The 23,275-nt window shown below is 44.8% G+C and overlaps 1 protein-coding gene across 7 annotated transcripts in view; it reads left to right on the forward strand.

Moving 5' to 3' along the window:
* Positions 1-23,275, forward strand: part of DTNB (dystrobrevin beta) — a 216,508-nt gene that overhangs the window by 182,107 nt on the left and 11,126 nt on the right. For 5 of the 7 annotated variants that reach the window (XR_014781191.1, XR_014781192.1, XR_014781194.1 and 2 more), the window contains one exon: positions 6,194-6,214. The exons of the other annotated variants lie outside the window; for them this stretch is intronic. Coding sequence is in view for 2 of the 5 variants with exons in the window: in XM_084792601.1 (XP_084648727.1) it covers positions 6,194-6,214 (21 nt within the window). In the remaining 3 variants the exon portion in view is untranslated. The remainder of the gene's footprint in view (positions 1-6,193; positions 6,215-23,275) is intronic. 7 annotated transcript variants of the gene reach the window in all.

The following is a 23,275-nucleotide window of genomic DNA, read 5'->3' on the forward strand; positions in this document are numbered from 1 at the left end:
ATATGTAAATGCAAGGAAAACACTCATATACATAAAGATAAAATAATTACTAGTAAGGATGTTTGTAAATCAGGTATTAACTATGTATAAATAAAATATTTCTCAACTACTTAAAGTTAATTTTTTTTCCTAGTTTTTCAAGACAGGGTTTCTCTGTTTAGCCCTGGCTGTCCTAGAACTCACTCTGTAGACCAGGTTGGCCTAGAACTCACAGAGATCTACCTGCCTCTGCCTCCCAAGTGCTGGGATTAAAAGTGTGTGTCACCACTGCCTGGCCAAAGTTTCTTTTAAGAAAGACAGGCTTTCAAATATTTGGCAAACATCAAGTGTCTTCTTTTTAAATAAGAAGTACAGTAGCAAACTATATTTGGATGTTTACAGAGAAATAATGCCAACATGATAGTTATAGCTCCATAAGGGGGTTTATTGTGGAAAGTAGCTTGCCCCATCATGGAGGCAGAGGAATCTCCCAAGGAGACACAGGGAAACCAATGGTGTGAGCCAGTGTGTCTAGAGGCCTGAGAACCTGAGGCACTGACTGTATTATCACAGTCCAGAGGGTGAGTTGTAAGAAATGGGTGTTGGGTTGTTGACCTAAGTTCTGAAGTCTGAGGGACCAAAGCCAGGAGAGCTCCAGTGTAGATAAACACCACTCCTCCAAAGAGAGAACACACTTTTTTCCCTTGCCTTCTGGTTCTATCCAGTTCCTCTGTGGCCTGGTTAATGCCTTGCTGGTTAGTAAAAGCAGATCTTCTGTCCTTGTCTCCTGGTTCCATTTCCAAGCTCTTTTCAATACTCTGGGGGACATACCTGCGAATAATGTAACCATTCCTTTGACTTAGTCAGGTGGACACAAAGGTGACATCAACTAAACCTACTCACTCTGCTTGATTCTGAATAGTGACATTATTATATTAGACAAAAAAAATCAGAATATCCACTGTATGTTTAGTGTATAGAGGAAGTGAATAAATCCATTTTTGGCTATTCCCATGTTTGCTGAAAAGTATATTACGGCCTCTTATCCTATATTACAGAAGGGCAGTGGTTGGCGTTAAACATCCTCACCTGGACAGTATGTGAGCACTGAACAGAAACACTCAGTGGATTATGTAGCAGAGATTCGAGGACAGTTACCAAGTGTTGGTGTTTAAGATCCTACCTGTCCAGGCTGGACCCCACCACACTGTATAAGATGACCCAGCAGCCAGAACGCACTGAAGAGGATAAACTACATCTGTGACAGAGAGAAGTCATTAAAGTTTAAAAACAAACAAACAAAACAAAGCAAGTTTGAAACAATGCTTGTCAGGTTAGAAGGGTGAGAAACTAAAGGAATCAGCCAGGCCTGAGGTGACAAGGGTCCCACTAGGAGTGATAGCTCAAGAAAGCAGTGGCCAAGACATCTGTGGCTGCATTCTGAGCCAGCCCCTTAGCAATAATAAAGCCAGCAGGCACTGGCGACTGGCAGGTGTGTCATGTTTGTGTTGGAATCTGCTGTTTTACCTCTCAAGCAGTTACCTCTTTTGGTCTTAAGCTGAGGTTTCTTCCCCCCAGCTTGGTTCTGGTGTTTGGTTTATTTTATGTGCACGGGTGTGTTTCTGCATAGACCCTGTTACAGATTTCCTCTCAGAAATATTTTATGTGCAAGTGAATCTAATTTCAAGAAAACTTTATACAGAAAACTGGTTGGTCCAGTTCACTCCAGTAGTTGTCAGATATTTAACTCAGTGGCTCCATCCCTCTCTCACAACAGCAGCTATGTACATAGACATTTGTACCTAGCGCCTTGCGAGGTATTGAAAGCTCCACTGGATGGAATAGGCCAGGAGATTATGTGGGCATGCCCTCCTGTTGCCTGTGCCAGCCTCTCTTTCAGCAAGAGGCTCCCAAATGCTAGCCACACATGGGTGGAAAGGTGCCCTGCTATGATTTTTAGTTTGCTTTGCTTTGGTCTTTTGAGACAGGATCTTACTATGTATCATAGCTAGCCTGGAACTTACAGAGATCTGCCTGCCTCTACCCTACAAGTCCTGGGATTATGGTGTACCACAATACCCTTTTCTGGCCCTCTGAGAACATCTGTATGCACATGGCACACATATAGGCAAGTAGGTGTGCACACATACATATAAATAAAAAATAAATCCCAGGCCAGATGTGGTGGTGATACGTGCCTTTAATCTCAGTACTTGGGAGGCAAAAGGCAGGTGGATCTCTGAGTTCAAGGCCAGCCTTGTCTACTTAGTGAGACCCTGCCTCAAAAAATAAAAAAAAAAGAAAAAATATATAAATTAAGAGTATATAAATTATATACTTATGTATTATGTTTATAAAGATATCTATGTTTATATGTGATAATTATATATTTTTCAAGTTTCTAAATATTATGTTAAATATTTGATGAGTAATGACTAGACTAAATCCTTGTCACCAAGAAGTGTCAGCAATCTTCTCATTTGTTTTTTGCTTTTAATGTTATGTCATTGAATACTCAGGTACCCACATTTTTATATGTGTATGTGTGTGTGTGTGTATACACACATACATATTTGTATATGTATGTGTGTATATTTCCTTTCTTTATAGTTTATGTCAATATTTCTGTTTCTAGCTCTTGCGTCCACCATTTTTACCTCATTTTAAATTTTTCTAATATTGTTTTTGCATTGGATTTTAACACAGACTACCATAGAACTTACCTGTATCTCCAGGCTGGCCTTGAACTCATGATCCTTCTGTCTTGGCTGTCAAAGTTTTGGGATTGCAGGCATCAACCAGTATCCAAGGGCCAGAATGTTGGTCTCTTTGTAGAAGACTGCAGTAATGTGCTATTACTACTTCCACCATATGGAAGAGTTTTTAGAGAACTTAAGCTCTTCTAGACTTGTGCCTCATAACTACTGTGTTATGACTCCCTTTAAATCAGGTTGTACCAGCTCTTATCATCAGTCCATGTTAGCTGACCTGTAGCTGGCTGAAATGCTCTCAGACCCTATGTCTGACCTTTCTGCTGTGCTGACAAGGGCCTTAAAGGAATCGTGTGACTAGCTTTTGTGAGTTTGTGTAGCACCAGCCTAGAGAACACTTTGGCAGAATCTATCCTTTCTCAACTAGGAGACCTTCTCAGTCCTAAGAACACTGCCCCATCTATGAAGCCATCCTACCCTGGCACATGCTCCCACAACAATTCATAATAGTGTCATGTCCTGGGCAAATCCGCACAGCAGAGTGAGCATGGTGTGGTCTTGAAATAGAGTGTCTGAAATTTTCATACTTTGTTTTTTTTTTTTTTTTTCAAGATTGACTTTGAGACGGTCCTCTTAGCTAAGCCTCCCAAATGCTGGGAATACTGGCATGCCCCAACACAACAGCTTCCCTGTTCTGTTAAACTAAAACCATGCTTTCTTCAATACCAAACCTGGGGTACATGGTAATAAATAGACACCGTTCCCAGGACAGCCAGGATTTCAGCCTGTGAGGATTGCCCCACCCCACCCCTCCCAACTGGTCTCACTATGTAACCATGGCTGTCCTGAGCTCACTAGGAATTCACTGTAGACCAGGCTGGTCTTCAACTCAGTTGAACAAAGATCCTTCTCCACTTCTTCCCCAGTGCTAGTATTAAAATTGTGTGCCACCATGCCCAGCTGATTCTCTATTTCAGCAACTAGTGCCAGCAATTTTTAAATTGTATAATATGTCTCCTGTGGTGGCTTCCTTGCCCAGTGGGAGCTGGAGGTATGCATGCCTCACAGAAGCATCCTTCCCAGCTGCAGCTTAGTTCCTCCGTGCTGCAGGTGTGGCAAGGAAGCCTCTGACTTCTCAGATGACCCAGACAGTGCTCAGGGCCTCTGTTGGGCTACTGGGATGGGTAGGTCTTGGTGCTGGCATCTGGCTTTCAACATAAAGAGCTACTTCCCTGACTAAACTGAGCCTCAAGGGATTTGGTTGAGTTTCCAGTCCATATCTGTCTCTCCTTTGCAGGAATAAACTATTCTCTAGGTTTCCCCCTCTCCTCTGTGTAGTTCCTTGCAGATGACTCTCCCTCACTCCCAGACTGCAGGACCCTTCAGGAGCAGGAGCACATACCCGTTCCTGTGTCCCTCCACACCCATGGACCCAGCATAGGCCAAACCAGCACGGCCATGTATTGATTTATGTACTGGGGCACTATGGAGGCTCATGGAGAGGCAAAGACAGAAAAAGTGAAGAGACCAGGAAGACAGTGACCAAGGAGCACAAGACCAAGATGAGAAAGACTCTGGAGGTCTATCTTTACTTCTTTCAGCTTGTTTTCTTTTTTTCTGTCTCCGTTTATCTGTCAACCACAGTTACATAACCCGCTCTGCCTGCTCTTACTGTAAGGTTATAACACAGAAGCCTGTCTTTGTTTCCAGTGCCTGCTGTGTGAGAATTACCAAGTAAGCCTGTTAGAGTTCCATTCTCCTCTCCCTCCTTGGACAAGGCCTTGTCAGATAGCTTGAGCTGTCCTAGAGTGCAGCATCCTCTTGCTTCTGCCTTCCTAGTGCTAGGCTTACAAGCATGTCCCACAGTACCTAGCTCTAAATTTGTCCCCTCCCACATTTGGGGGTTTGTGTTTTACTGTGAGATGGTCTCATGTATCCCAGTCTGGCTTTTAACTCACTGTGTGGCCGAAGACAGCCTTGAACATCTGACCCTCCTGTCTCAGTTTCCCTGGTGCCAGAATTAGAGTCATAAGCTATGGTGGTTTATGTTGTGCAGGAGATCAATCAAAGGCCTTCATGCAACCTGGCAAACACTCTACTAACTGAGCTGTATCCCAGCCCCTTCAATTCTTCTTTGAAAGGTCTTCAGGGTCCTGGAGCTGTTTCCAGTTCTTTGGGAGAAATGGGCATCCCTATATGTGCATCCGTGAAGGAAATGGACCTGTATGTGAATCCCTAAAGGAAATGGGCCTGTGCGTGCATCCCTGAAGGAAACGGGCCTGTGCGTGCATCCCTGAAGGAAACGGGCCTGTGCGTGCATCCCTGAAGGAAACGGGCCTGTGCGTGCATCCCTGAAGGAAACGGGCCTGTGCGTGCATCCCTGAAGGAAACGGGCCTGTGCGTGCATCCCTGAAGGAAACGGGCCTGTGCGTGCATCCCTGAAGGAAACGGGCCTGTGCGTGCATCCCTGAAGGAAACGGGCCTGTGCGTGCATCCCTGAAGGAAACGGGCCTGTGCGTGCATCCCTGAAGGAAACGGGCCTGTGTGTGCATCCCTGAAGGAAATGGGCCTGTGCGTGCATTTCTTGAAGGAAATGGGCCTGTAGGTGCATCCCTGAAGGAAACAAAGCAGCTTGAAAGCAAGTGGGCCGTTGTGGTGTTGGCTTGGTTATGGTGAGAGGAGACTAGAAAAAAAAAGCACCTGTGCTCAGGTGGAACCATTAGGCAGGATGCTGAAACAGTTGGTTCTCAAACCCAAGGCTCTTTGGGACACATTTTGGGTGTACCCACCCCCATCAGAGCTTTGATTAGTGGATCTCAGGTGGGGCCTAAAACTTTTACCCCTGACAAGTCCCCGGGTCCTAGCAGTGTTGGTGGCCCACATTCCACACGGCAGGTACAGCCACCTAGAAGGGAGGACCTAAGCCTATGCGCAAACTGTGAATGGTCAGCTAGGGGGATAGTGGCGGTTTTGAGTCTATGTGGGGTTTGGGGGGGTGTTTTGTTTTGTTTTTGTTTGTTTGTTTCTTCGAGACAGGGTTTCTCTGTGTAGCCTTGGATGTCCTACACTCGCTTTGTAGACCAGGCTGGCCTCGAACTCACAGCAATCCTCCTGACTCTGCCTCCCAAGTGCTGGGATTAAAGGTGTGCGCCACCACGCCCGGCTATGTTAACCTTCCTCTTTCAGTTTTCCTTAAGTAGCTGAGAGTAGAGGCTGGCCAGGCCCTCCAGGCCTCTTGATCTGTAAATGAAGGAGTAGAGATTGATCTGAAGGGTTTCTAAGGTTCTTCAGACACCGTCACTGTCTCACTGTTGGGGCTGAGGACTGTCGTTTGTTTACTGTACCCACTGGCACTCCTCTGGTGAGTCAGGCCATGGCTCTCCAGACCTATGCTTAGCCAGGTTTGCCCGGTTTCTCCTGTCATTTCTTCCCAGGGCTTGTGGTGATGGGCATTAATGTCTTTCTTTTTCTCTTCTGCCTCTTTTCATCTTCAACACCTCTAGGAGGAAGAGCAAAAGCAGGCAGTAAGTGGACTTCAGAATTCTCCCCGGCCGGCCTCTCACTCCCTTCGCATGCTCTGTTCCTTCCCTTCCCTCCTTGCATCGCCTGGTTATGTGAAAATCCTCGGAAGTTTCCCTTCATGGTGGTGCGCAGTAGCCTTAGTCTGGGTCCTGTTTACCTAGGGGAGCATGTTCTGATTTTAATCCCAAGCTTGTTTAATTTGTGTTCATTTAAATATGCATGATTAGTCAGACTACCATTACATTTTCATGTTCTTTTATTTTCTCCTGGTTTTGTGTCTGGGGTGACCTTAATTGCCTGAAACAGCTTTCCAGGTGGTGGGAGTGACCTCAGGTTCACATAATGAGTTCTGAATGAATATGCATGAAAGCAAAGAGTTCTTTGGATGACTGTAGATATCCTATGGTCTTGAATAGGTGCTGGCTCCACCAACCTTCTTGACAAAATTAGTGGTTTTCCTGCTCTGTGGCTTTGGCGGCTCAGGAAGCAGGTGGCTCAAGGTGTTCTGAATGGCATGGTTATTGATGAATTAATGATGTTTGGGGCAGTTGATGTTGTTTGACAGCTTTTAACCTACACAAGAAAATCGAGGGCCTGCCCATGATAAACTAAATTCAAGAGAGAAATATAAAATGCTAATTTTAAAAGAGAATATAAAATGTTTAACTTGAAAATTAACCATTTTTTAGGGCTGGAGAAATGGCTCAGCAGTCAAGAACACTAGCTCCACTTCCAGGGGACTCAGGTCCAATGCTTGGCACTCACAAAGTAGCTCACAACTGTCTGTAACTCCAGTCCCAGGGAGTCTTGTGCTCTCTTCTAGCTACTAAGGGCAATGCAGCAAAACACCTATATACAAAAAACAAAATAAGAAATAATTATTCATCTTTTTCAGAAATAATGAATTTATTAATGTGTTACATTTAATAATATGACTATTTCCAGCTAGGCGAGCATTGATAGTGAGTGGCAGAGGAAAGAAAGAATGAGAGACTGTCAGTAAGAGAAGAGAGCCCAGCTAAGGACCCAGAAATCCCATGGACTTTAATCAGTTTACTTGGTTTTGTTCTTGGTTGGTTTGGTTGGACTGTTTCTCTGATTCATACAAGGTTTTTGTTTATCTCTTTAATCAAATGGCACTTCTCCATCAGTAGGTACATTTAGCTGAGCAAAGGAGGAAGATGGAAAATCAAACCCAGCTTTTAAACATTTTTACCAGGAAGGGGCAACTTACTCACCTCCATCCCCTTCACTGATTGCATGGCCACACTTGACTTGAGGGCTGGGAAGTGTAGCCCTAGCTTATTTAGAAGTCAGAAGGCATGGTGACTCCTCCCTACACAAGTAGGAGAGTGATGAGTGGGCTGAGGGGAAAGTGAGGGACCTTAGTCCTTCCTGTCTCTCCCACCCACATCTCTAACAGTCTTGTCCCCTCCTTCGATATGGGTGGCTGCTGAGACAGATGCCATCTCATCTGTAGCACTGACCACCGCCAGTACACCCCTCCTCTTCATCCCTGTGCCCAGAAGCTCACTGTGTAGCTGATAGCACTTTCTGAGAGTTCACTTCCAGCGGTCTCCCTCCCTAGTACTGCCTGATATTTCTGTCCCTGAATGTGACAACCCAAAGAGACCCAAGAGGGTTGGAGGGACCCTCTTCCCTGCCAGAGAACAGGGCAGGTGGCAGCAGCAGAGCTTCTGTGAACGTTGCATTTTCTTCACATTTTATGAAATAACATGATCTGTAAAGTCGGAGTTTCCAGCACTGTGAGGCTCATTCAGTACTGTCCTTGTGATGCGTGGTGGACATGGCTGTGATCCTACCACTTGGGAAGTAGAGGCAGAAAGGTCAGGTGTTCAAGCACAGCCTGGGCTATACAAGATGCTGACTCAAAACATTTAACTAAATAAGCAGAGCTAGCCTATAGCAGACATGATTCCAGCACAGCACACTTGTCCAGTGACCTTTCATTCTGGTGAGATCACCATCTCTTAAGATTGAAAAAGAAATGTCCCGTGTCTGACCACCCAAGCACACATCCTGTCCTTACTGTCTGATAGGACTGTGTGCATCTAGATGGGAAAACACTGCTGTCCACCCCACAGGACTCACACTACACTCCCCAGGGACAGTTCTGAGGCTCCATTTTGGCTGAAAGACTTTACATAGTTCAGTCATTTTTGATTTGTAAGACGAAAAGATTTCAAGAAGATTGTAAATCTTTAGAGCCAAACCTTCAGAGCCCATTTCATTGTTGAGTACAGTGGCGAAACTTTTTTGTTTTGTTTTAACTTTCTTTTTTTTTTTAAGATTTTATTTATTTATTTTATGTATATGAGCGCTCTATCTGCATGTACACCTGTCCACCAGAAGAAGGCTTTAGAGGGTGTAGATGGTTCCGAGCCACCATGTGGCTGCTGGGAATTGAACTCAGGACCTCTGGAAGAGTAGACAGTGCTCTTAACCTCTGAGCCATCTCTCCAGCCCTGTTTTGTTTTGACCGAGTTTCTCTGTGTAGCCTTGGCTATCCTGGACTCGCTTTGTAGACCAGGCTGGCCTTGGACTCACAGCAATCCGCCTGCCTCTGCCTCCCAAGTGCTGGGATTAAAGACATGCGTCACCACACCTGGCAAGCAAAACTTTTTAAATGAAGAATTGTTTTGAGGGCTGGAGAGGTTGCTCAGCAGTTAAGAGTACTAGCTGTTCTTCCAAGAGACTCAGGTTTCAAATCCAAGCAGCCACGTGGCAGTTAACAACTGTCTGTAACTCCAGTTTCAGTGGCTCTGACACCCCAACACAGGCATACATGGAGGCAGAACACTAATAGAATAATAATAATAATAAATTTTTTAAAGAATTACTTTGAGGTCAGGGTGGGACAGAGGGGCCAGAGGCGCCAGATTTCTGGAACTGGAGTTACAAGTTAGTTGTGAGGCCTCCCATGTGGGTCCTCTGAAAGAGCAGCATACGCTCTTAACCACAGAGCTCTCTCCCCAACTCTTCTATTCACAGAACACTGAAGACACCAAATATGTGGGGGTTTGCACCAAACAGTTTTCTTATTCACTACAGACACCACTGGTGCTGCTGTAGTTTCACTGTTTATGACACTAACCTACTAACTGGACTTAACCACAAGCCCCCAGGTCAAGGGCTCACCTCACAAGACTGACCCTAACTTGAGAAACCAGTTGTAAGTACTGGTCTCTGGTCGCCTGCACTTCTGTCTCATTTAACTGAAAATGAACAGATAGATAAAGAAGTACATACTTGAAGGTCTAGAAGGCCCCTGTTGCAGGAGTTCTTTCCCTGTGTTGGGGACACTGCCTCTGGCATGTACATGTGTTCACTAACCTTTCCTTCAGAGTGATTAGGTTCTGCTTCGTAGGCTTGATTGGTCAGTCACTGACCATCAGTAATTAACGGCATCTCTGTTCTCACTCCTCAGAGGTCTGGGGAGGGCAGCAAGTTCTAACACTATCAGTCTCTGGCAAACAGCTGCTATCCTATCCTGAGAGCTGCCTTATCATATATACACTCTTACCTTTTTGGTGGTTCTAAAGACTTTTAGAGGCTCTTGTGACTGAACCTAGGACAGAAGATCAAATACACACTTACTATATCACAGTATTATAGTTATTTTGACTTTACAAAAGCTTGAGAGAGTAATGGATAGTAGTGTGTGAGCTCAATTTTCTTAATTATATTTTATTATCAAATTATTAAATGAACCTACCTCCCTTACAACACGACTAGCCTAAATAAGAGGAAAATGAGATTAAGGAAAACAGGAGTGAAACCTAGGTGTCAGTTCCTAGGAATGATTCTCCTGGTATAGTCAGCAGGATTTCAGCAGACCAGCAGTCCCACCAAACTTGCTGCTGGAACCTGGAACAACCAGAACCAGGAGCCTCGGCCGGAGCCCAAAGCCTCTGAAGCCTTCCCTGGAGCAGTTCTCTTTAGGAGCCTCTCAAAGTGCAGGGATGAACAGCCAAAAATCAAGTCCCAACATAAAGCTCTGCCTCCTGTTTATGTGTGTGTGTGTGTGTGTGTGTATGTATGTATGTATGTATGTATGTATGTATGTATGTATGTATCCTCTCAATCTGTTCAGGGATATTTTTCAGCTGGCAACAACCAAGCTTCGACTTCTAAGTGGAAAAACATCCTGCTCTCTCACATCCTGCTCTCTTCCCCATCCCACACGGGATCAAAACAAAAACAGGTTTATCTCCCCTACAGTAGTGCTGTTAGTTTAAATTTTTTGATGCTGGGGGGTCAGAGGTATCACCATCCTTAACGTATATGAGGTAAGCACAGCTTACTGAGGCTAGGGTTCTGCCTTTAGCCACCCCAGCTTTCACAGTGCTTTGAGTAACCTTCCCTAGCAGTCCTTCTGTCTGTCTTCCCTCTTTCCCTTGCCTCCTCTTTCCTCAGATACAAAGATTATAATTATAATTAAGGGCAGAACTGCATGGCTACTTCAGATCAGCCTGCTCACTCAGTCCTGTACCCCATAGTTTCAGAAGCACAGTAGATTAGATTGGTCGATTTAGGGTTAACCTTGCACAGAACCGACCTGAGACTGTAATTAAAGGACCTCTCGGGGCAAGCTCTCTTCATTGTCATATCTCCAGTCTCTGACCCAGCCTGCTGCGAGTCAGTTACTCAATAAACATTTGCTGAGGGGAACCACCATTAGCCAGAAGGCTGCACGAGGTAACCACTGTGTTAATTGTGAGGTGCATAACCAGTTCAAGTGCCTGTAACAGTGAGTCTACTCCAACTGCTCTCAAGTCATAGGCAGATCCCTTCCAGAGACTAAGTTGGGACTTGGAAATCCTCTTTACAACAAGGAATCAGAAAAACAAATTTCAGCCCTGGGTGGTGGCACTCTCCATTAAACCCAACACTCAGAAGGCAAAGGCAGGTGAATCTCTATGAGTTGGAGGCCAGCCTGGTCTATATAGTGAATTCCAGGACCCCAGGACAATCTAGAGAGACTTTTTCTTGAAAGAAAGAAGAAGAAAAGCACATTTCAGTGCTTCTAAAAATATTGGAGTGCCAAATTCATATATTGATATGATTTACTTGTATTATTCTGTCTAAAAAGATTATATAAAATAAAACTACCATTTGACACTGATAGTCTATAACATGCAGTATATCCCTAGTCATTTGTATCATTTGAAAGTAATTTAATTGTTGCTGAGTGAAAAACACCGTGCCAACAATCTGAGGGTGGTGGTGGGAGTTATCTGCAAGTTACAAGGCAAAGGTAATGACAGCGATGGTGACGGGATGGTTGCAGTAAATATGTGCACCAGGACGCCTGACCCCAGAACTGCTACAGTCTGGAAGGACTGAAGATGCCCAGTTCCCTTTGGTGACGTCTCAGCTCTGCATTTTCCCCCAGTGACAAATACAGCACATAGTTTCACTTCTGGATCTCCTAAGGCTCAGTGAAGTAAGCCGTCCACGGCCAGGGTCCAACTTCCCATGAAGCATTTCTGTGCTCCTCTTACCTAGCTTCCTCATGTTCCTTACACTGTAAAGAAGCCACAATCTACTTCCAACACAGCAAGGAGTTGCCATTCAGTCACTGACTCAGTGGTGCTCTGCTGCATGTATTAGAGGCGATGAGCTTAGTCTGTTAGAGGATAAAAAAGGAAACCAACACAAAATACATTCTCAAATAGTATAAAAGTAATTTTCTGATTAGTAGGAAAGTAACTTTTTGTTTGAAACAGTGACTTAAATACAGAAATATAAGCCAGGCCATTGTCATCCTGAGCCTTAAATACCTGCCCTCCTAAGTCTGCAAAGATTCATGACAATCCCCTACCCTTTTCCCTGGCGCCCAGTCTCTACACACATAGACTGTTTGCTGCATCTAGTAGCCTGCAGATGGCTTTCTACCCCGTGTGCTTGTTCATCAGTCTTGCACCTATGTCACTGCAGGGCCCCAGCAGTTCCTTGTTTTGGTTTTGGTTTCATTTTATAAAAAGAGGAAATATAATTATACTCTCATAGCGCTCCTTGACCAGCAGCAAGGAGTTTTCAGTCAGGTTGACTAGAAAGGGAAACAATTTTTGGGTCTGAAGGACATATCTGTGTTTTCATCACTCCATGAAAGACACTCCAATAAACAAGAAAGAGTTTCTACTGTCTTATTTCCATCCTGAACTGTATTTCTGCACTTTCCTTTCCTGACTGTAATGCGTGTATGATATGAAAGCTGTCCCCCAGACTAGAGAAGTCCCTCCTCCCTCATCCGAGGGGAGCGCATCGAATTCTAGGACATGCTTTCTCCAGAATGCTACCTGCTATCCAGATACCATGAAAGCAGCCAACGAAAAGGCAGAGTGGTCCATGGGTTCCCAGAATCTGAGAAGAAAATGAAGGTTCCTGCCAACAGAAGAAGTGAAAACCAATTATTCCGGTGGTTGAATTCTTGGTCATGGGACTAACCAAGCAGTCAAGTAGAAAGGCCTACTGATGCCTAGAGATTTGCAGCTACTCCAGTGGGAAGTCAGGCTAACGAGCTGTGTTTGGAACCAAGTCTTCAACGCAGAATCAGCTGTGGAAGCATCAGTAGGGGTCTGAGGGAAAATGCAGGGTAGACAGAGAGGTGGGGGTATTGTGAGATTGTGAGAGAGACGGGGGTATTGTGAGATTGGGGGGGGGGTATTGTGAGATTGTGGATTCTCTCAAAAGCCCAGAGAATTTCATGGACATAGTAGCTAAGACAAGGAAATTTGGATTTGACAAAAAGGCAGGTTAAGGAGGGGTTAACTCCGCAAAGATTTTCTGTAGCGTATTAGAATACATATTCCTCTGCTGCTTTGTGGTACTGGAGTTTTAACCTGGGACCTTGTACATGCTAGGAAAGCACTATACTGCCAAGCTACATCTCCAGCTCTTACAGATACTGCTTTAAAAAGAAAAAACTTTTAAAACTTTATTTTTTTATGTGCATTGGTGTTTTGCCTGCGTGTATGTCTGTGTGAGGGTGTCAGGTCCCCCGGAACTAGAGTTACAGTTGTGAGCTGCCATGTGGGTGCTGGGAATTGAACCTAGTTCCTTTAGAAGAGCAGCCAGTGCTCTTAACTGCTGAGCCATCTCTCAATAGTTATGGATACTTTTTTTTTAAGCAGCTTTATCTTGCCCAACCATCACCCTGCCCCCCTCAGTAACCTCACCAAGGAAGTTAAAGTGGGTGCTGAGTCATGTGCAAGTGGCTGGCCCTTCTGACTGTCCTTGACAGTGACAGTTTCACTTCTGTCCTTCCAAGTGCATAAACCTTTTATAAGCATTTTATGCCACAATTCTTTGGTCTGTTGTCATTGACTCCAGTGAGAATATTGGAAAGGGGCTATACACAAAGAAGTGTATCGAAATCTAGTTGTTTGGTGACTTTGAAACCCACTGGCCCTCACACCACTGACTTCTCAAGATACTGCAGGCCTGCTGAAATACAGATGTCACACCTCCACATGGCCACCCAGCACTTCTCAATAGCATAATGGCAAAGATTGATGCATATAGTTCTTGGTGCTCATCCTCACCAGCCCTGTGAGGCAGATGAAGACTGTCAGGCATAGAAGAGTTAAGTTGCACACAGCTAACAAATGGCAGAGCTGGGATCTAGGCCCATCTAATGGCAAGGCCCAGAGTGTAATGACCACATTGCATGCAGCAGGCACATGAAGAACAGGCCGTGGTGGTGGTGGTAGTTGCTTGATGATTTTTATTTTGGCTTTTATGTGTGTGTCTGTGTGTGTTACCGTATGCAGGTGCCTATAGATGCCAAAAGAGGGGATTGCATCCCCTGGATCTAGAATTGTAGGTGGCTCACAGCTACTGAGCCTTGAGCTCTGGTCCTCTAGAAGAGCAGCATCTGCTTTTAACTACTGAGCCATCTCTTCAGCTCCAAGTGGAGTATAATTGGAAAAGGTGCCACTCTTCATAGTACAGGTGGAATTTCAATTTGCCTCATTGAATTTTAAAGTATCATTCATAAACTTGGATTTCTGCCTTCTCACTGACCTAGCTTTTGAATTAGGACCACATCCTCCAAGGTGCCTGTCCAGTTTTTGGGGGGTTTTGTTTGTTTTATAAAGGTTTTTCAAGACAGGGTTTCTCTGTGTAACCCTGGCTGTCCTGAAACTCACTCTGTAGACCAGGCTGGCCTTGAACTCACAGCAATCCACCTGCCTCTGCCTCCCGAGTGCTGGGAGTAAAGGAATGTGCCACCACACCAGGCTGAACTTTTTCTCTTAGTGATGTTTCTGATCATCTTTCTGAGAATTGGCTTTGAAATCCTGCGCTGACCCAGTGGAGAGAGCATCTTTCATAGGGATAGCCAACCCAGGAGGAAACAGGAGAATTCTAGCCTTAGAATGTGTGGCCTTTCTCAACTAAAAGTTAAATATCAACTTTCTTTTGTTCTTTGAGTTTATTGTAAGTTATAGTAAATTGTGCTTTGTTCCAGAAATTCAATATGCTTTCTTCCTCCCACCAAGAAAAACAATTAAGCACCTTCCCTTCTACTCTTATGGGTCCAGCAGTAAGTTCTGTAACTGTGACTCAAGTAGAGAGAAACGCATGATAGTTGAAAGCCAAGTGTACTCTACTACCCGCTGCCCACACTGCTGATCCACTTACAGAACACTGGCAATCCCAGAAGACCCCACAGGCCTCCGCAGTGAGAGACTGGCATATATGGGTCCTGAGTTTCATATCACAATGTAAGAACAAGGAGGTGTTAGTCCTCTGTAGAGGGACCTTATGCAGACCTATTGGTGGCCTTATCCATCCATCAGATATGCAATGGATAGATATGTATTCTCGGAGGAGCAGAGGGACAGCATAGAAAGTCTCCTCAGTGCTGTATGAGGTGTCTGGAAACAAGATTTGTCTTTTTAAAAGGTCATGCTGGCCTATTCCTGCAAGTGGGTGCTGGCTGAGGCAGGATGTTCCAGCGCCTCCTTCCCTGCTTCAGTCAAGCCCAGGTGGACCACATCCTGCTGCCTTTCCCACTGCTGCTGGTCCTTTCTCGTCCTTGATCCCTGTTATGCATGAGATGTGGCTCCCATGCCCAGTCCTGACTCCCAGCAGTCCAATGAGGTGGTTATTTTTCATCCTGCAGCAGGGCTGACTGCAGAGGAGACAGCCCACCCTCTCTCCACAGTTAGTGGTGCAGCTGCATCTTCCCAGCACAGCTCCAGGACCAGCTCAGAATGATGTGTGAGCCTTTTACCTGTTCTGTGAGGGGAAATGTTCTGAGCCCGTTCATTATCTGTTCCAACCTCCATGCAGCCACAGCTGCCTTGCCTAAATTTCCGCCTTGTAGCTCCTCTCTCCCTGGATTTTGTTTTTGTTTTTCTGACAGTGCACCTGACTGGTAACCAGCAGCAAAGAGGCCAGTTTGTTTTATTTAAATACACTGCGGCAAAGTGAAGGTAATCGTCCACACAGGCCATCTGCTGCCTGGCAGTTATCCATGAGTCAGGGAGAGAGATGGAGAGTGAAATGTCCTCCGTCCTGTTGCCATGAAAACAGCCTGGCTGGGGGCGGGGCACAGTGATGGGGGAGGGCTTGCTCTCAACATTGCACTTTTTACCACAGACCTCTCTGGGCTTGGTTATTTGACTATAATGTGTACTAAGGAGATTTTTAAAAGTCATACCTGTCCCATATGAAGGAGAAGAGAAAGAAGGGCTATTTATGGAGTCCCTACTGTGTGCCAGGTACCATACTGGGAATGCCTGAAGACAGCTAAGAGCTGATAGTTTTTACCAAAGACAGTGCCCCTCTCTCTGCAGCTGGTCCTCTGGCGAGTGTGTCTGCCTCTGCGTCTGAGTTCTCTCTGCTCTGGGTAGGGATCGCTGTCCTCAGCTCACCTTCTTTGGCATTCTCTGTACCTGTCTTGGTTCCAGTATTTGATCTGTGTTCTAGATAAGGGACTAAGTCATAATCTGCATTCTCCTTTCCTACAATTTTTGTACTTGCTAGAAATGAAATGGATTCTTCTATACAAGATCACATTAGTGCTGGCATTGTGGCTCAGTGGTAGAGGCTCAAGATTCTACTTCTCCCCAAGGGAAGCAGGAAGTCATAGTTAGCTTCAGTCATGAGACGTCTGAACTGATTCCTGTCCCTTCTGACCTCAGGACTGTGGTAACAGGATCCAGCTCAGGCTTCTCTTAGCCGTTGGAGGCCTTCTACTGATCATCTCAGTCTTTACATGCATAAAGTGAGGTAGGTCATAAGCCCCCTGAATACATAAACATAATTGCCACACACTTTTCTGGAGCCTGATGCAAAACTTTCTCAAGTTTTCCATGTCTTTGCCAGTCTGTAAATGAGAACCAGCAGTCTGGATTGCCACTCAGCCCAGAGCATGCCTCGAACTTTACATTCCCAGCAGAACAACTTCTAAGGAGCATCTGCGTTTTATGAACCTGAGTTATGGGACATTTATTGTGTTTGCTTATTGCTTAGACATGTGATTGGCCGTGCTGGATGCCAACCTTAGCTGTGGGTTGTGTTACAAGGACTGTGTCAGGAATCCTGAAAGTTCTGCGTGTGTTGTGGACCCAGTGGCCCTCCTTTCCGGGAGTCATCCCATTAACTCTTTCACTTTTGCTGAGGATTTTATTTTATTCTCAAATTTCCCAGCTACCCACTGTGCTGCTCACTCTAGGCAAGTTGCTCTTAAGCCCCTGTGGAGAGGGACCTGCCTTGACCATGTCCATGGTATTGGAGCAATGTGCTAGTATACCATACTGCAGTACCATAGCTGGGTTCTTAGTGTCTGCCTGGCCTCAGCCTGCAGACTTACCTAATCACAGGTGAGTGAGACTCAGCAAGCTGAGAGGATTACTCTGTACCTCAGGCACTGTCTCACTGTGCCCTGTTCTCTGTGTCTGCCATCAGCTTCACTTCTTCAAGACCTCTGTGCACAGCTTCTCTGGTATTGGCTGGATGCATGAGGAAGGTTAGCTATAAGCAGAGCATGTCATCAGGTGACCTTGAGACAGGAACATACTCTTCTCTGAGGGGTTTCTACTCAAGCCAAGCAGGGGCCACTTGGTGTTGTGCAGATTAGGTGATGTGGTGAAGATCATGATCACAGCATTGTTTTGTCTGAAAAACACCTCAAATGTCAGCTAGCATCCTCCTGTTTATGATGAGAAAGCTGGATCCTGGAAATGACAAGAGAGGTAGGTGTGTGTGTGTGTGTGTGTGTGTGTGTGTGTGTGTGTGTGTGTGTGTGTGTGTGTGTGTGCGCGCACAGTTGAGAGATACCAAGTTTGTAACTTCTATTTCCAATCCCTTGTCATTGACCCACTCTGCCTTCCTCTGTGCTCTCCTGGGAGAATCTGGGCGGCTCTCAGAGCCCTCAGTTTCCCTTCTTTGGATGCAGAAAAGTGTTACAGGACGCTGGTAATCATGGTCAAAGCGCCAGAGACTGGATATTGGGACAGGCTACTGGACTCAGGGCCCACAGTGCCTTTTCACATTAGAAAAATGTTTTCCTGGTTACTCTTCCCTGCCCCTCTTTCCTCTCGTGGGCCTTTTCCTCGGGACCTTCAGCCTGTCATTGGGGCCTCTGGTTCTAGTCTCTTCCCCCAAATCTATCTGCCTAGTTTGTCAACCAAATTCCAACTGTGAATCCTGTTTTAAAGTAGTTATTTAAAAAACAAAAACATAGGGCTGGAGAGATGGCTCAGTGGTTAAAAGCACTAGCTGTTCTTCCCTAGGTTCTGAGTTCAATTCCCAGCACCCACATGTAGCTCACAACTCTCTGTGACTCCTGTTCCAGGGGATTGGGCACCTTCACACAGATGTTCAAGCAGGCAAAACACCAATGCACATAAAATAAAAATAAATAAAAATTTTAAAACACAGTAAATTTGGTGCATGGATTATTTATTGTTGCACAGTATCATCCCAAAACTGTGGCTTAGAATAACATATCACCAGGTGTGGGGGTGCACAGCAGCCTGCGCTATGTCAGACTGTCTCAGAAAAGGAAAGGGGCATGGGGAGAGGAAATGATGTCAATCATGCTACAACCCTATAGGCCAGGGATCCTGCAGAGGCTCTACAGGCCACAGCTGAGGCTCACCCAGTCAGCATCTTTCATAACCTGGCCTCCAAAGTGGCGTTTGTCCTATTTGTCTGATTCATTAGACGGAAGTCACTTGTTCAGCCAACATTCCAGAACTGGAGATTATTCCAGGGTGTGAGCAGCGGGTCACTTTGGGCTGTCTGAGGCCTGGCTACCACATTTAGTTATTAGCTAGTTAGAGAATTTCACACAGTTTCCAATAATAGATTTACTGCTCACTGGGGATTATTGCCTGCTCTAGCTACTTTCCTACTTTCCATTACAGAAGGAAGGTTGGGAAACTGGACCCTCATCATCACTTGACAAGTACTTACTAACCATCAACCTGTGCCGAAGCACAGTGGTGTAGGGGTGGAATGTGAGAAGCCACCAAAGAGCAGGGCTCGGGCCTTAGGAAGACATGATCTCAACCTCAAGGCTGATGTCTGGGGTCCAGCAGGCAGGCATGCCCGGGTCAGGAGTCACAGAGAGCGATGGGAATTGTGCCCCAGAGAAGAGAAAGCATATCGGGCCTGTTGGCAAGGGAGGGAACAGTCTCTTCAACACAGAGAATGCAACACTGCCAGCACTGTTGTTGTTGTTGTTGTGTTTTGTTAGAACTACAGAGAAATAGTCTCCTAACATCCCTGGGCCAATGGCATACCAGTGCTCAGGCAGGACTGGAGCACATGCATATCTATGAGCCACGTTGTGTCTTACCTGCTCTGGATACCTAAGTGTTCAAACTCTACCCAAGCACCGGGTTCAGTGGGTCCCTGACAGCTCTATCACACCACTTCTTTTTTTAAGATTTATTTTTCAGTTGTATATGTATGAATTTCTACCTGCATGTATGTATGTGCACTGTGTGCTCTTGGTGCCTGAAGAGGTCAGAAGAGGTAGTTCCATCCTCTGGAACTATAGTTAGAGATGATTGTGAGGCCACATGTGGATGGTGGGAATTGAACCTCCATCCTCTGGAACTATAGTTAGAGATGATCGTGAGGCCACATGTGGATGGTGGGAATTGATCGTGAGGCCACATGTGGATGGTGGGAATTGAACCTCTATCCTCTGGAAGAGCAGCCAGGGTTCTTAACCACTGAACCATCCCTCCAACTCCCTGTCCCAGCACTTTTAATATGTAAATATCAATTAGCCGAAATTGATGGCTGCTGTGAGGGAGAGAGTGCCGCCCTGAGGGACTGCCCATGGTCCAGTAGATAGTCTGCCACCCACCTACATCCTGAACTAAGGACTTTTTTTTTAAGCATGTGAAACTCGGCGGGAATAGTAGTGGCATGAGCTAGGGGAGGGAGGAGAGGGGAGGGATAGGGGTGGATTTGATCAAAACAAGTTATATGCATGTATGAAATACTCAAGTTAAAAAAGAAAAAATTAGTTGGCCATAACAGGATTCACTTGTTACTGGGAAGAAAGGATTCATACTCTGAAAAAGTAAGGATTGATATAATGTTTAATAATTACTGAAAAATGAAACAGTATTTCACAAAATTAAAAACACTTAGTCATATAATATTATATTAATCCAAGCTAGTGGACTTGGGGTTGTTTGTGCTTGGGGCTAGTACATTGTTACCAGTGAACATTTGTGCATTTTAAGTGTGCTTGTGTTGCGTGTTTCAGGGAGCACTTGGGAGCAGAGTTTGCTGGGTTATATGGGTTAGGCTATGTTAATATTCTGAGAAACTGCTGAGATCCAGGCAGCTTCTCAGGGTCCACAGCAGTAGGGAGTTGAGGTCCCCACACCCTTGCCAGTCTTTTCAGCTGCAGCTGTTTCTGAGCAGAGTGTATGTGTTGTGTCTGCAGTGTCCCTCCCTTGGCGCTTGGCATGTACATAATTTTGCTACTCAAACACCTTCTTTGAGGAAATGTGTTCTCAGATTTCACCCGTTTTGTGGCTGGATTGTTTGTCACATTATTGAGTCAGGAGAATTCTGTGTATGTTCTAGGCACTGTTCTGCTTCAAATACCATTTGTGGATGCTTTCCTTCAGACGCTGCCTTCCTCCTGGCTCATATCCAACGTAAATTTACCATCTTTAACTGTAAAATTCAGTGGCTTTTTAACAACTATCCACAGAGTTGTACTATCATCATCACCTTGAGTTTCAGGAACTGCACACCCGTTTGCAACCATTCTTCATCCTTCCAACCCCACCCGCCTCGTAAGCACTAATGTGCTTTGCCTATAATTTCCCTGTTCTGGAAATTTCATATAAGTGGAATTTTTAGAATGCATGGTTTTTCTGTGAATGGCTTCCTCCACTTAGCAAAATGTTCCGAGATGTTGTGGTGGTTTGAATAGGTATGACCCTCATCAACTCATGTGTGTGAATGCTTGGCCCGTAGGGAGTGGCACTGTTGGGCGCTGTGGCCTTGCTGAAGGAAGTGTGTCACTGTGGGGTGGGCTTCAGGGTCCCCTGTGCTCAAGCTGCTCCCAATGTGGTAGACAGTCCCCTTCTGCTACCCGTGGACCAAAATGTAGAATTTCCAGCACCATGTCTGACTACATGCTGCCATGTTTCCTACCATGATGACAATGGACTAGGTCTCTGAACTGTAAGCCAGCCCCAGTTACATGTTTTCCTTTCTAAGCGTTGCTGTGGTCATTGTCTCTTCACAGCAATAAAACCCCAAGACAGGTGTAATTGGTCCTTCATTCCTATTTCACTGTATGGGTAGAGCATGCTTTATTTGAAGCATTCATCAGTCAACTTTTGAGTTGTTTCCACTCTTTGGTTGTTATTTAATGTTCTTGTGAACATCTGGACACCAATTTTTGTTCAGACATGTTTTCATTCCTCTTGGTTGAATATATACCCGGGAGTGGGATTGCCATATCCTGTGGTTCTCAGCCCTTTAAGGAGCTGCCAGACTGTTTTCCAAAGCAGCTGCGCCATTTTATGTTGCTGCTGCTGTCCGTGTCTAAGGATTGCAGTTTCCTCTCATTCTTGTTGGCACTTGTTATTATCTCTTTTGCAGAATTCATCGTAATGGGTGTAAAGTGGTATCTCATTGTGCTATTCATTTCTTTCCCTAATGTTTAATTAAGTATCTTTTTCATGCCTGCTGGACTTTTTTGTATCTTTAGAGAATTGTCTGATTGATCTTTTGCCCATTTCTAAATTAGATTATTTGTTCTTTTATGACTGATTCAGGAAAGTCCTTTGTATGTGCCAGGTACAGGTCCCTTATCAGATGTCTTCTTAAGACTTTTCTCCCTTTGTGTCATCCTTTCACTTTTTTTTGTTGTTGTTTATCACTTAAAGTTTTTGTTTTATCATTTTACCAGTGTATGCACGTGTGCCCATGGGGGTCTGAAGTGGGCAATGGTTCCCTTGAAGCCACCTGATAGGGGTGCAGAAATCTAAATTCCAGTTCTGTGACAGCAGAGATCTCTCCAGCCCTAATCCTTTATTTACTGAAACAGGTTGTCATGCAGCCCAGGTGCCTTTGATTGACATTCATTGTGCAGCTGAGGCTGGTCTCCAACCCCAAAGCCTTCTGCCTTTCTCTCCAAAATTCTGGGATTAGCATACCCAATACCCAGCTCCTCCTCCTCCTCCTCCTCCTCCTCCTCCTCCTCCTCTTCTTCTTCTTCTTCTTCTTTTTAATATTTCTTTTTTTACATATACATTTATATTGTTACACATACATAAAATAAACTACATACAGCAGGAAGAACCACAAAACAATCAGGAATTATATAAATATTAACATTCATAGTGATTTGGTTTTTTGTTTTGTTTTGGTTTGGTTTTTTGTTTTTGAGGCAGGATCTTTCTTATGTAGCCCTGGATGTCCTGAAACTCACTATATAGACCAGGCTGGCCTCAAACTCAGAGGTCTGCCTGCCTCTGCCGCCCCCCCATTCTATTCTAATTTTATTTAGAGTATTGATCCATTTTTTTAGTTGATCTGCCCATATGGAGTTTGATGACTTATTCTGAAGAGCAAAGAGTGATTTGTTTTGTTTTTTAACCAAAAGATGATAATTTTATATCTCTTTGCAGCATGGTCTAATCTAATATATGTGCTGTATTGATTAACTATATCTATCATTATAAACAGGTAATAATTTCTTGTGATAAGAACATTTAAGGGCTGGGCATGGTAGCACATGACTTTAATCCCAGCTCTTGGGAGGCAGAGGCAAGTGGATTGCTATAAGTTTGAGTCCAGCCTGGTCTACAAAGGGAGTCTAGGACAGCCAAGGCTACACAAAGAAACACTCTCAAAAAAAAAAGAAAAAAGAAAAAGAAAGAAAGAAAAGAAAAGAAAGAAAGAGAAGGAGAAGCGGTGATGCATGCGTGTAATCCCAGCACCCCAGGAGGCAGAGACTGTCAGATCTCTGAGTGCAAGACCAGCCTGGTCTACAAAGCAAGGCCAGGCCAGCCAGGGCTAAACAGAGAAACCCTATCTCAGAAATAAACAAACAAACAAAAAACTTGGAAGTTTCAAAAGGGGACAGTGAAGGGACTGAGCCTTTGAAGAATTGGTAGTAAAGGAGTCTTCAAGTTCATCTGGTTTTAGATTAAAATAAGTTACACATATAGTTATTCACCTGGGGTGGGTTATGGTGTTCTTGATCATCTTCTGAGCTTTGATATTTCTTAAATTAAAACAGACACAGAGCTGGTATTGTGATGTGCCTGTAGTCCCAGTACTTGAAGGAGCAGGAGTCTGAGGCTGCCCTTAGCTACATAGTAAGTTCAAGGCCAGCTAGGGCTACATGAGACCCTATTAAAATAAATAAATAAACACACAAAAGTTGAGCAAGAGTCACAGAGAATGGGGCAGAGCAACATTCTCCAGGGAGCCCAGCGTGTGACTGCAGCAGGAGTATCTGAGGTGGAGGCCACATCTCAGAAAGCAGACCTAAAGGATAGGAGCCCTAGTACACAAAATAGTCCACTCAGCAC

The sequence above is a fragment of the Acomys minous genome (genome assembly GCF_964271855.1).
Source record: "Acomys minous genome assembly, chromosome: 8".
Taxonomy (NCBI): Eukaryota; Metazoa; Chordata; class Mammalia; order Rodentia; family Muridae; genus Acomys; species Acomys minous.